This window comes from Cryptotermes secundus, unplaced genomic scaffold (assembly GCF_002891405.2).
Source record: "Cryptotermes secundus unplaced genomic scaffold, Csec_1.0 scaffold1065, whole genome shotgun sequence".
Taxonomy (NCBI): domain Eukaryota; kingdom Metazoa; phylum Arthropoda; class Insecta; order Blattodea; family Kalotermitidae; genus Cryptotermes; species Cryptotermes secundus.
The window spans coordinates 609,636-623,495 of record NW_019737400.1 but is presented as its reverse complement, the minus strand read 5'-3'; the positions used below and the strand labels follow the sequence as shown (position 1 = coordinate 623,495).

The following is a 13,860-nucleotide window of genomic DNA, read 5'->3' as shown; positions in this document are numbered from 1 at the left end:
TGGAACCAGTTGCCTCCATATTCATGGCAGAAGCTGGAGACATACTACTAGGCTACACGGCGTCATTAATAGTGTCCTCTATGCTTGTGTTTCCTAAATGTTTCTTTCCCCCCCCCCATTAAGGGTTTCCAACTAAATATCCTGTATGTTATATTTCAGCATCCTGTTTCATTGGGGCATTATAATTATTATCAAAGCACCCGTCAATAGTGCAAAAATGCCATCTTCAGGTGCTTACTTATCCACGTCAAACCAGTTCATTGCATGCCATGTTCACACATTAAAATAACTAAAATATGTATCTATCATATACATTGTCAAACGTTAAAAATATTAAAATTGTTCAGGGATTGTTCTCATGGGCGTGACTGACGTAGTGAGGGGCGACGTAGCGATGTGGTATCCTGAACAATTTTAATATTTTTAACGTTTGACAATGTATATGATAGATACATATTTTAGTTATTTTAATGTGTGAACATGGCATGCAATGAACTGGTTTGACGTGGATAAGTAAGCACCTGAAGATGGCATTATTATGCCGAAACATGTAGTGCGAGGGAGAGAAGGAGATAAATGAGTGTATGCACTGCAAGACGGATTAAATAAATCATGGACTTAAATCAGTGCAACAGGACGCTAAAATATAACAGTGCAAAAATATTTGTGTTTAATTATAAAAGACATATATAATATGTTTCTCACTAATAGTACCACTTTAATACTTTACGATGTTGAAATTATAAAACGTCATTAAGATACTAAAAGTATAACTAAAAGTGATCATCAAATTATTAAAAGTCTCTAGTTTTAATGTGTTTCATCTCACTTTACAACATGTTTCGGCCGCACATGGGCCATCATCAAGTAATTTCCTTTTGTTTTCGGAGAGACCACTGCACTGTTCACTTGTCTATCTACATTGTTTAACTTTTATCTCACGACTAGAGCGCAGTGCCTTGCGGTTCGATGGCCGCAAAAGAGTACAATGACAGCGTTGTAATCGCGAGATAGCAACTAAACAAGCCCCTTGAGACCCACGACCAGAGATTTCTTTTTCAATTCAACTCTTGCGGTAATAGTCCTCATATAACATCCTCTCTGACGAGAAGATGGGTTTGTTTCTTATGAATATGATTGGCCTTTCATCATAGAATGTTGTTCAAAATTCTTCCTTTTGCACTACACACAAGTCAGTCAGTACAGACTTTACAGAGCAGATCATGCACACTCGAATCGAAGTCGAAGTCGAAGTCACATTGCGACTGACGGTCAGTCAGTCAGTAAGTCTTGGTGTCGAGCCCCATCTGAGGCTCATGACCAGATGTTTATTACTGTTTAACATTTGCAGTCGTGCTTTTGTGGGGCGTCCTCTCTGACGAGAGGACGGGTCTGTCTTCTATAATTGCTCCTGGTCCTCACCAGCGCGTTCTTTCTCGGGTCCGAGTCCCTTGAGACTCACGACCATAGTTTACTGCCTCAGATTTGAGACGTCCCTTTTCGTCGCCTCCTACGACTCGCAGGGTCACGGTGAAGGTATTCGACCCCGCCTCCACACGGGGGACACTCGAATCGATTTGGTGTTCCCCTTTCACAACTTCGAGACAAACCTAATATACATCACCCCCTCATACGTTTTGTCTGTTATATTCTGTGTTTATCCGTTGCTACTTAACGTGCCTAGCGATTTGTAGCGAGTCGTTGTCTAACAATGGACTATTCCGTCTTTCAGACGTCATGTTATAATATTTTCGTAATTTCCCATTGAATATCTTATTCAACCCTATGGACATTCTTATGTGTTATGTATATATCATTTATCCTTATTGCAAGGCGACAAATAGACAAGCTGTTACGTAACCTGTACCAGAGGGCTTAAACCATCAATGTTGCCTTGTTCCATCAGCCAAATAAAAGACCGTGAGCTTGAGTTCCTCACAGCAGTGGTTATGAAGGCTTATATCTTCTGGGATGTAATACCCTGGCTGACTCAACATAATGCTCGGTGGTATATCGCAGAAGATACAACTCTTCAAACAAAATAATACGTAAACAAAGTAAGAATATTTATAGGTAATACCTGTTCAGTTGAGAAACGCTTCCGTTGTGCTACAGGTTTCGTAGAGAAGAAACCGCAGTTGCGCACAGGTTTCAGTAAACTGAACTGCTTGGCGTCACTGCTATGTTTTGTGGTGTAATGACTGGGATACTAAATAGCCGAAAAGAGGGAGATGTGTTTGGAGGCTCAACGAAGCCTGAAACCATTTGACTCTTCGTGATACTTGTCATTATCTGCAGTTATAATAAAGCACAAAGCCTTGTCATGGAAACGGAAGTTGTGAGATTAAACCTTCATGTTTCACTGTTGTTAGCAATTGAGTAAATTTATGTATATAAATAAACGCTATCGCAATATAGCGGGCCGGTAAGGCCCAAGCAGTAGTCCTTCATTCATATTCGAGTTGCTATGGGTTCGAATTTCACGAACAGAACATTGGAGCTTGTAATGTATCACTGTCGAGGACTTCCATTACAGAAAATGAAAGAATACATTTGATACATATGAATATTTTATTGGAATATACGCTGATATTTACGTTCTTAGTAGTACAGTGGACCTTCAGTTAACGATATTAATTGGTTCCACGAAATTGAAATTAACCTTATTCGAATATAAGAAATACATAGTAAGGGCTTGAGTCTTTTGAAGACAAACACAAGTAGAACTTTTTACTTCAAGAACACAGTTTATTTAAACACGCATCGTAGTTGGTTGAGGGGTTATGCTACAAGCCGAAAGGTCGCGGGTTCAAGTCCCGGCGAGGTCATTGGATTTTTTTTCAGTGGACCTAATCCTTCCAACCGCACTATGGCCCTAGGGTTCACTCAGCCTCTAACAGAAACGAGTACCAGGAATTAATTAAATGATTTTCCTGAGGAGTAAAGCGCGGCCGGCGCGTAATGATGACAACCTTACCGCCATCTGTGAGCCGATTGTCTAGATAGTGTGGGAGCCTCAACGTCTCACAACCCTATGGGCCTTCACTGCCTGTTACAGGGATAGCTTTACTTACTTTACTTACGAAATTTAGTAAATAAACGCGATGGGAATATACGTATACATTGAAACTAATAGAAACGTGGATAAAGACGAATAAACAGCGTAGGGCATGCATAAATAGAGAATAAACGGGATACAAAGCAACTGAAGGCTCATTGGAGCTCCTGGCTCGAGCTCTTATCTTGGTCTCTTTCTGAAGAAATTCCACGCCTGAAAACGCAAGCCAGCTGAGCTCAAACACTCATGAAAGGGCATCGCTGATTGGCTGAAGTCTACTAAATCCACTTAGAAGATTTTAAATTGGCCAAAGTTCTCGCAGCTTTATATATAGCTTTAATGGAAGCAATGGCAAGTCAAGGAGGATGTGGAGGCAGGTCATATAGCACGAATAAGGGAGACGAGGAATGCGTATAGGATATTGGTGAGAAAGCCAGAAGGAAAGAGACCACAAGGAAGACGAGGGCGTAGGTGGGTGGATAATATTAGAATGGATCTTAGAGGGATAGGATATGATGGTATGGATTGGATAGATCTGGCTCAGGATAGGGACCAGTGGAGGGATCTTGTGAACACAGTAATGAACCTTCGGATTTCATAAAATGCTGGGAAATTCTTGAGTAGCTGCAGAATTGACGGCTCCTCCAGAAGGGCTCAGCTCCATGAGTGAGTAAGCAAGTAAATGACATTCTATAGGAGAGGAGTCGAAAATAATACTTGTGTGTAAATATTACCCAGGTACATTTTCACCTCAGTTTTCATCAGGGAATCACTTAGGGGAGTATGCAAGCACAATCATCTACGCGGTAGTGTCATTAATTTCGTGGACTGTGGTTTTATCGCATCATATTACAAGGTATTCACATATACTTACACAGATCCCCATCAGCCCTCAAAACAGTTGCCGTTGGCCGCTATGCAAGTCTGCCAACTTTGATATAGCCGTCGAAAACATTGCTGAAACATATTGGCAGGAAATTCCGGTACGACGCTTTGCGGCCATTCCACGAACTTATTGACTGTGGTAGTACGGTATGTATTGTTGGTTACCTCTTCGGGTTATGCTTCAGTCTTTTTCACGAAATATTTTTCAGGGATCAATTTTTTTTTCGATGTTCGTGAAGGACTCTCATGGTGGAGCCCTGCAAATTTCCATACACCCTTAACATTTTTAGAGAGACAGAGCAAGGAATGGTAGCACTTGTTCTCCTTATCAATAGGGAATTGAATGCCTTACACTTGAGGTACGTAAGAATTGCTGACCTTGTTAACCCAATGTAGCTTTTAGTTGACGGCTGAGGAAGAGAATCAGAGATGACAACAGTATATTTTAAGTGGAGATAGAAAAATTCTCCTTTTCAAGGTTCCCAGGAATATAAAATTCATATCACATTCAAATCTACAAGTTTTATTTAGAGTAGGCCTCATTTTTCTATCAATAAACATTTAAAGATGTGAAAGCATAAACAATTTATGATTCTCTATAGTGCCACATTTTTACAAAATTATAATTTATTTGTAATAAATTTACACTGAGGACAATAAGATATGGAAAATAGCAGGAAAGGTGTTTATAAACTATACATGTATATTATTGTTTCAGTTATATCGATAATATAATCACAATATTAGGGCGTGTAATATTTTTGTTGAAAATAATGTTTTCACATTACTATCGACACTTGCAGAAAATTCTCTCCAGCTCAGAGCCAAAACAATTACCGGTGTTCTGTTTCTGTACAATGGAATCGTTTTGATGCTGCTTGAGATTACGATAATAGCCTACAGTGCGCCGATAGAGCACTGCACGTGCTGGTTGCTGGTATTACCAATTCTGTCGGTAGGTGAATCTGTCAACAATAGCCTCTAATTGTCACGTGACGTAAAATTTCATTTTAATTTCTTCGTTATTAGATATAATGATTCGTTTATGAATACACGAATCAGTCTCTAGTATGCCATCATTTGGGTATATGGTCACCAAAGTGTCCTGTACGCACAAGGCTTGAACCAATATCCCTTCAATTTCTTAATGGCGTTACTTGGTTTGAGGTTCTTGCTGTGGTAACAATGGAGATTTCTCCTTCCCGTTTGCTTGGCTTACTTTTCAATTCTGAAGATTGAGTCAGTACAATCCTCTGAAACGTTGATAAACATCGACCAGGCTACACGGCGTCACAACCTATAAGATAGTGCTCATCGTGATTATCTTGTTCATGGAATTTCTCAGTGAATTGATACAGGAAAGGAAATGATCTGTACGGTCGTACAGACGAGCATCACGAGAAAAGCTAATCAACTGAAAGCTGGCGAAAAGAGCCTTCAAATCCGAAAATGTCGCTGCTATAAATTTTCTTCCCAGGGCGTTTTGACTCGTCAGCCTTTAGTTTATCCTGTTCCACAAACCAGTCCCGATAGCTTTCTAGTTTCTTCTTCCAAGAATCTGGAACACAAAATCATATTTTAAGTTGTGATATTTACTTCTATGACGCCATTTTATTCCTGCGGATGGTTACCGATTCTTTTCAGGAAATTACTGCATCCTTTATCAGGTAGAAGTCTTTCAAATCGTTGGTAAACATTGAAAAGCTATACGGTATAGTTCAGAAGACCATAATATATTGGAACGCATTTGGCCATTGCTAGGCAACGGCTCGGTAAACACGTTTTCGTAATTTTATGAAAAAGTTAAATAGTTCCGTTCAGTGTGATTGGTTAAGATTTTTTTTTTCTTATTTCAATTTTTCATGCCCTTACATGTTTCGGTCCCCAGAGACCATCTTCAGAGGGACACCTTTACATCAATACAGTTAGAAGCCACTATTACAGTACATGTTCTAAAAGTTAAAATATATACATACAATATAAATATTATACAATTGGGTGTAAAATCTAACGTCTTTACAACTACAGCGGCTGTTCCAATACATTAAAATATTTATAGTTAGTTGGATAAGATTCTATTGGAATTCGTAAAACCAAGCTGGTTCGTGTCGTCCCTTTTATTATTTCTTTTTGACGGTGGACGAATGTGTGCCCCCTGTCGTCGAGAAGAGGGTTTTTGATGTTGTCCTGTATGTGTTTGTGGCTAAGGAAAACATCAAACCATTTGTTCCGGCCGATATTCGAACAGGACACCTCAAGATTACAAGTCTAGAGCTTTACAGCTACACCATTCCGCTCAGTAGATTTGGGTATTGAAATCTCTGTTTTTGTATTTCTTTTATTAGTATTCCCGTATTTATAAGCTGATCACAGTGGCAGCACGGTCTAAGGCATAAACTGTGTTCGTCCTCTCGCAAACTGAGAACGTGGGTTCGATGTCTGTGTGCGTTTATTCTGTATTTGTGTTGTTCTGTATATAGGTAGAAACCTTGCGAACGACTCATCCCCCGTCCAAGGAGTCGCACCAACTGTGTATAGATTAAGAAACTGAAAAAACACTAAGGTCCACAAGGGCTGTAGATCCAGACAGCCCATCAGTAAGAGGGCGCTTAGTTACTGTAAATGCAAATATAACATGCTCTGTACCCTGAAATTGTAACGTCAAGGTCATATGAAAGTTCTTTTTCCGTCGTGTGCGTGCGTGAAAATGAGGTGGGATATACGACTCACTGAGATAACGCGCGTGGCCAGAAGCCGTGTTTCTAACCGCGCTGTGTTCTCAAGGTGTCGCGCGGTCGAACACATTTCGCCCCGTTTCCGACTTCTTTTCTTTTCGGGCAAGCGCGACTATAGTCTGCTCCGTGCGTGTTTCCAATTTGAAATTTGTATACTATTGTTTAACTTTCTTTAATATTGATAACTTTATAGATACCTAAGTACCGCGGAGAAGTTCATGGAGGTAGGCCTAGGCCCACTGGGGCTGTAGTGCCAAGGGAAAAAAACTTAAGTACCGAGAAGCAGAATATTGGGTATTAATTATTTGGAGGTGTGCCCGTTTAGTTACTCACGATATATATAACATTTTCAGTCTGTAATATTCAAGAAATGAAAAGATTTAGCCTACAATTTTATCGTGTTTCTTGTCTTCGACTTAAAATTACAGAGAGGCAGATTTTTAGTGACAAAACCCGTCTCTGTAAGATTTGAGGTTTTCTCGGCGGTAACGTTCCTCCGAAACGTCGGTTTATACGAGATCTACACGACGTCACATTCCTCGACATTCTTCAAAATCTTCCTCTAGTTGCGTGGAGAACTACTACTGTAATGGTAAGTGTACCTTACACGGGCTTGATAAATTTGAAGACGTGGCAAACTTGCACTTCGTTTCATGTCTTCATTTGCATGTCCTCGCAAGGACGGAAAGGAAACATTTACGCGGCCCTAGCCTGAGGCGTCTGTCAATACACAAAACACTCTTACGCTATTCCAAATATTTCAGCGATAGAGCTCTGAAAACATAAGTGTACAATTTGATTGACTTCCTGTTAAATAACAAACCATGACATGGCAGCTGAACGACCTTACTATTGGGGCCACAAATATGGTTGTTGCTAGGTGACGACCGATAAGCCATTTCCGAGGCAACTAACACGTGACGGAACAATAGAGAAAGTGTTGGATGCGGCGTTTTCTTTGCGATCTATGCAAAGTCTCTATAGAGAGAGCCATCGGGAATAGTTAGCCGATTTTCCAAGTGAAGAAAGTACTAGTCTTGAGTCTTAAGGAGCTTGTCGCCAAGACGAACTGATTGGCGGCAAACCGTCAGCCTTAAAGTAATTCTGACTCTATATTAGTTATTGCCTGTGTGGGAGGGGGGCGCAGTTTCGAATGCGTATACCTTAGCCCCGTGTGTCTTAGGAGGCGACGAAAAGGGAACCCAGTGCTTGAGGGATATAACTGGGCTAACCTGTTCCTGGGGGTTATGAATACGGGGACCTGGACGTCCAGGTTGTGGGAGTCTCAAATCTGAGACAGCGGGACTCGGGCTCAAGAATGACTGCACTAGCGAGGACCAGCATAAATTGTAAAGGACAGACCCATCCTCTCGACAGAGGGGATACCGCACATCTATAAAACCACACCTGTCTGGCAGAAACAAATATCTGGTCTTGGACCCCAGATGGGGCTCGACACCAAGACCGACTGACCGTCGGTCGTAACATAACTTTGACTTGAAATTAATTGTGGCTCGGAAGATGGGCAATTAGAACAATGTGTTATGTGCGAGATAGTCGCCAGCCGGCAAGGACGTGAGCAGAAGAGCACATTATTTGGATCCGTTACCAGGCAACCTTTAGTGACAAGATGAGAAGACTTAGTGTATGCTGTAGTAAAAATTCCTTTGTGTGAATTAACCATAGCGCTTTGATTACTTGTGGTTACAAGCTGCAAGGTAAAGGTAAATTGTCCCTGTTCTTACCTCATTAAGCACTACGGCATGAAGATGTATGGAGTAGATATATGGAACCTTGTATTCTTGTACGAGTTTTTAAGAGTTCAATAAATCCATCTACTAATTCAAACCCCGTGTCTAGTCGCTAAAACATGTAACAGTATAACACTATGACTTACCCCAAAGGTCGCTTATAGAACCAGCTTTACCTCCATATTCTTCAGGTAAAATAGTTTTGTTGACTTTGTCATGGAGAGAATCCATTCCTTTTGTATGAACATGCATCTGAAATTGAAGCACCAAACACAAATTATGTTCATTCCTTTAATGTTCAAGTTTTTAAAGTTTGTTACTTAACGATGATGTCAGTATCAAAACTGCGTAACTTGATGATAATTAATGAATGTGGGGCAGCCGGTGGAGTGAACATTGGCAGGAGAACCGAAATATTCGGAGAGAGAACCCGTCCCTAGTCACACTTTGTCTACTGCAGGTCCCACAAGAATTGAACTGGGATTGAAATGACGCCTCCGCGGTGGGGAACCCGCGACTAACCGCTCGAGCACCGCTGTTAGAATTGAAATATAAGATTGCTGAAGTATATGAAGTTGCTGAGAACGATTTCCGGAACTGCCGGAGAAATGTAAACTGAATGATACGGATGGTTTGAAAGAGTTCATTTCGCTCTTCACAACGACATCGCAAAAGCGCTGCGTGAAATTACGAGGACGCACTCCGTGTCGTGCTTCTGCTGTTACTGACGGGAGGGAGTCTGCTATAAACAGTGTCTCTCTTGTCAGCTGTACTGATTTTAATGAAAAATTAGTACCCATTTACTCATGTTTATACGTTGTTAGATTTATCTTCTTGCTTTGTCTTATTGGATCCTGATGTCTTCTGTCTCAGGAGAGCGTCTTCAGGACTTCATATTGTACATTTTCAATACTGGGTGATATGCTTGTGTCGTGTACTACGATAGCGGGCCCCTTGTGTAACATACATTTTTATATATATTTGCTTATGAATAGATACTGGAGCCGATCACAGTGGCTGCATGAACAGTCTTCGCCCGCTCGAACACTTGGGTTCGAATCTCATTCGAAGCACGGATGTCTATATGCGTTTGTTCTGTGTTTGTGTCGTTCTGTGTATAGATAAAGGCTTTGCGACGGACTGATCCCCCATCTAAAGAGTCCTTCCGACTGTGTGTAGGATTAAGAAATTGAAAAGCGGCCAGGGCCCAACAAAGGGCTGTAGAGCCTAGATAGATAGATAGATAGATAGATAGACAGACAGATAAATAGATAGTTAGTAGATAGATAGAGATACTGGACATTTGAGGAAATTTTGAGTCCTTTGTAACAGTTGTGGTCTTAATATGTACATACCCGCGTTCAACCTAGTCACGTGGATTGTATAGATATAATTTTTTGACAGAATATTTATTGGTTCTTTAGTTTCGGGATTTTGTAATGAATGACAGGTATTTGGTTTCAGGTTAGAACACTGACACTATTTTAATGAAGTAGTCATACTTATGGATATTATATAAATTTCGGTTTTCAAGAAATATTCGAAGCCCTCACAAATTAACATAACATTCGACCTGAGTTTAAAAATATTTACACATGCTAGAAGCCCCACACCCCAAGAATCTTAGGCTCATGATCATTTCCATCATCCTCTTTAGAATGAGTGTAACCACCAGTTGCTACGAAACGTCTTTTCAACGTTTAATAGTACGACGCTACAGGCACGTGTCAGAACAGCAACTCACCCTAGCGGCAATCTTGGGCTTCATGACGCTACGCATCAGGGCGATGACTACGTCAGCATATGGCGGCACATTCACGTAGTGAAGAGCCTTGATCCTTGCGCTGTAACCTTTCTGCAACGAAAATAGGCACAGGAGGTTTCCGGAAATCAGGCCTTTACAAAGCAACGTCTGTTGAAGGATGAGAACTACACTACAATATTCATAATGCATGCATATCACTTTGGAAAGACGATAATGTTCATCATTATTATTGTACTGGATAATTCTGATAGGGCCTTTTCAAAATTATTTTGATTAATTTTTTTTAATTTTATTTGGTCAAAAATGTGGAGAGTACTGAAAACAATCATCAGTCCTCCACAAAATACAAGATATAATTATAATATAAAATTATGTGATAAATCATTCAGGCAAAATCCAACTTTTTGGGAAGAAGGATAAAAATTATAATTATTTACACGAAGACGTTAAGGGCAAATTGAATTAACAACAAAGTCGATAGCGATATGGATTATTAGGCAACTAAATATTGTGGATTAACACCAAATACTTGAGGAATATGCTGTTTCCATTTTAAGGATCGAAGTATCTTAACCCCAGAAGATGGATGTAATATGTTTCCTTCGAAACGTTCGTATCCACGTAAAATACTACACAGCGTTACAAGCCAGAATACGACAGCCCGAAAATTCGAGGCCTGAAAACGTTAAAAATTTATGTTGGGCGATATTTTCCTAACTTCCAGCATATAACAACCTGAAGTTCAAACTATGAACTCGTTCATGTTGATTTATATTGGTTTGATATTTCACGTAATGGGGAAAGCACAGATAAATGTGCTGGAAAATATGGCGCTGAGGACAACATTTGGATCCTACAGAGATATATTAACAGGAAGTGTGACGACACAGTAACACGTGACAATTAACAGGAAGTAGGAGCTTTATAACATGTAAACCTACTTTGAAATAATCAAACGAAGGATAACGAGAGAGTCAGGACAGGTAAGACTCGTGGAAGAGCTGAGAAATTCATACAGATTGTTTGTGGAATAATATGGAAGTAAGAATTATTTGGTATTTCACCTAGATGAATAGCATGTAAAACTTAAGTCGGATTTGCCTTGCCTCAATTTGGGATACAAATTCAGGCTGTTGCTGAAACGCTGATGAAATTTCAGATTTCATGAAGGGAGTGGAATCTGTTGATTAGCTGAGTAAGTATATTGTATTTTGAAGGAAGAGCCTGGACATTGTATTTTGTTTCCTTTCCTACATTGTGCCTAGAACAAAACGAAGATAATTAGGTTATCGTTAATGTTTTACTAGAATTATTTTTCGTTGAACAATGGAAACGAAAGTCGCCATAACCTGAAAAGTATTGTGGCGTATTTGCTCCATGCAAGAACGGTTGAGCCACAAAGACAACTATTTCTAAGTAATACACGCACCAACAAGGGAACAACGGGGTTATGCAACCCGCTTCTAGGCTACGGCTCGGTAAACAAACTTCCTCCCAGACACAGTGACGTCACACTCCAAGCGTACTTAGCTATCTCATGACTTGTTTTTTTCTGTGACTGTGTTACGCAAAGGTTAAACTGTCTGTATAACACAGTCCGTCAGTAATGAAACGNCTGGGATCGAACCCGGGCCGCCGCGGTGGGAAGCCAGCGACTAACCGCTTGAGCTATGGCACGGCCCTTGTTTCGGCCTTAGATGGCTATCTTCAGGCGTTTCAATATATGGAAAACTGCTACACTGCATTAATATGCAGTAAAATCACACGCTGTAGTGTACTTAATAAAATAAGATAAAATAAAATTTATTATAATTTTTCTATTAATTTAAATTAATAGAAAAATTGTAATGAATTTGATTTTATTTTATTAAGTGCACTACAGCGTGTGATTTTACAGCATATTAATGCAGTGCAGCAGTTTTCCATATATTGAAACACCTGAAGATGGCCGTCTGAGGCCGAAACATGTTATGTTGAAGTCTTAAGTGGAAGAAAAAAGAACAATTTGTTGCACTATTCACTGACTGTGTTATACATAGACTTTTAATATGGTTTGCAACAGGATGCTTAAATACAGAATTAATAGCAGAACTATGTTTTCTGCGTTGTCCGTGCATCGGCTATAAAACACGAGTCCGCTTGCAGTTAAGAAGAATACAGTAAAGGTGATAGTTGAGTTCCGAGTTTCCATGGCTATTGAGCGAGAAACGTAGTGATTTGAAGTGCCACTTTCTGTGTTGAGATCCGTTGCTAGAAGCCGACTAATGTAAACCGAGAATCCTAGTGCGTATGCAGCGGTGAACTATAATTTGAGTAAATCAGTGATAACGCTATATTAAATGTGATTAAGAGAAATTTTAACAGAAGTGCTAATAAATCCATTCATTCTAAGTGGAACCCGTTGTTTTCGTCACGCGTACCCCCTACACATGACAATATTTGTACAAATTACGTTTACACTACTAAATTATGTAATGTATAAAACAGGAAGGTGGGATATATAAGAGTAAAATTCAATCAGATGCTTAGAAATGAAACTTAAAAAGAAATATTACTCTTAGTCAGACACCAATTAATTAAAGCCGTCGCAAAGAAAACGGGCATGTCAGAACTTACCATGGCACACACTTCGAGCTTCTTGACTGCTGTGAACGTAATTTTGGCAACATGACCAAGTCCAAAGTTGGCCATGTCCACGATGTATGTATCGGCCACACAGCAATCCTCAGAAAATCTCACATCTCCCACCATGAAGATTAGTTTGAAGAAGTCCAGGAGATTATACTTTGTGGCGTCGGGGTGTAGGTTCCCCACCACCACGACGCGGTGGCACTCCTCTGTTAGTCGCGGGAGTGGCAGACAGTATCTACATCAACACAGTGCAAGTGATCACTCTCCCGAAGGTTAGGAACAGGTAACTATTACATTTAAGGCATTTAGTAATACCATTCTTAGAGCTACGTAGCCTAGTAGAGAGCGGTACTGTTACACGAACCTACCTCATCGTGTAGAGCCGTTTCTAGGCAACGGCTCGGTAAACATGTTCCCGCGGCAACGGATATGAATGCAACAATAGAGGTAATGTTGGAAACGGTGGTTTTTACTCGGTCCGTGCAAAGGTTTGTAAGGAAGACAATTGGGACAACCTAGTCAGTTCTGTACTGGAGTCTATGAAGAAAATGGGCAGTTAGAAGGGAGCCGCCATGTAGAGAAGATTTCAGCGCGGAAGCTGAAGAATCTCCTCTGTTAGAAGCTGTTATCAGGGAACGGCTGGTGAAGATACAGCAGCCTGGAAGAGGCTTAACGTGTACTGTGGTGATTTGTAAAGTTTCAAGGTTATCGTTGGCGCTGTAATTACTTGTAGTTCTGAGTTGTGTGTTAAAGTGGTCAATAAATCCAATACCCAAACCAAAAATCCATCTATAGTCACGCCATACTACTTGGAAATATATATATCATCGTCAGTAATCTGTCAGACGACAGGTCCACAGTCTCTTCCAAAACAATTCCTCCACTTAATGTGATCTAGAGCTTTCTCCTTCAAATGTCAGTATCCTCTTCTGTCCCCAAGGTCATCCAGAATCTTCTTAGGTCTTCTTCCTCGTCTTCTTGTCACTTCTATCCGCCCCTCTATCTTTCCTTCAATAACTTCTTTTAGAAGGCAGT

The 13,860-nt window shown here is 40.3% G+C and overlaps 2 protein-coding genes across 2 annotated transcripts in view; both read right to left on the bottom strand.

Moving 5' to 3' along the window:
* The window catches only part of LOC111870393, a 79,495-nt gene extending 77,330 nt beyond the window's left edge, over nucleotides 1-2,165 (bottom strand). The window contains exon 1 of the mRNA XM_033753831.1: nucleotides 2,081-2,165. The gene's annotated coding sequence lies outside the window, so the exon portion shown is untranslated. The remainder of the gene's footprint in view (nucleotides 1-2,080) is intronic.
* Nucleotides 2,166-4,548: 2,383 nt separating this feature from the next.
* The window catches only part of LOC111870392, a 38,263-nt gene continuing 28,951 nt past the window's right edge, over nucleotides 4,549-13,860 (bottom strand). The window contains exons 11-14 of the mRNA XM_033753830.1: nucleotides 12,811-13,060; nucleotides 10,174-10,284; nucleotides 8,576-8,681; nucleotides 4,549-5,501 (exon numbers count right to left, since the gene is read on the bottom strand). Of these exons, the coding sequence (XP_033609721.1) occupies nucleotides 5,350-5,501; nucleotides 8,576-8,681; nucleotides 10,174-10,284; nucleotides 12,811-13,060 (619 nt within the window). The 3' untranslated portion in view covers nucleotides 4,549-5,349. The remainder of the gene's footprint in view (nucleotides 5,502-8,575; nucleotides 8,682-10,173; nucleotides 10,285-12,810; nucleotides 13,061-13,860) is intronic.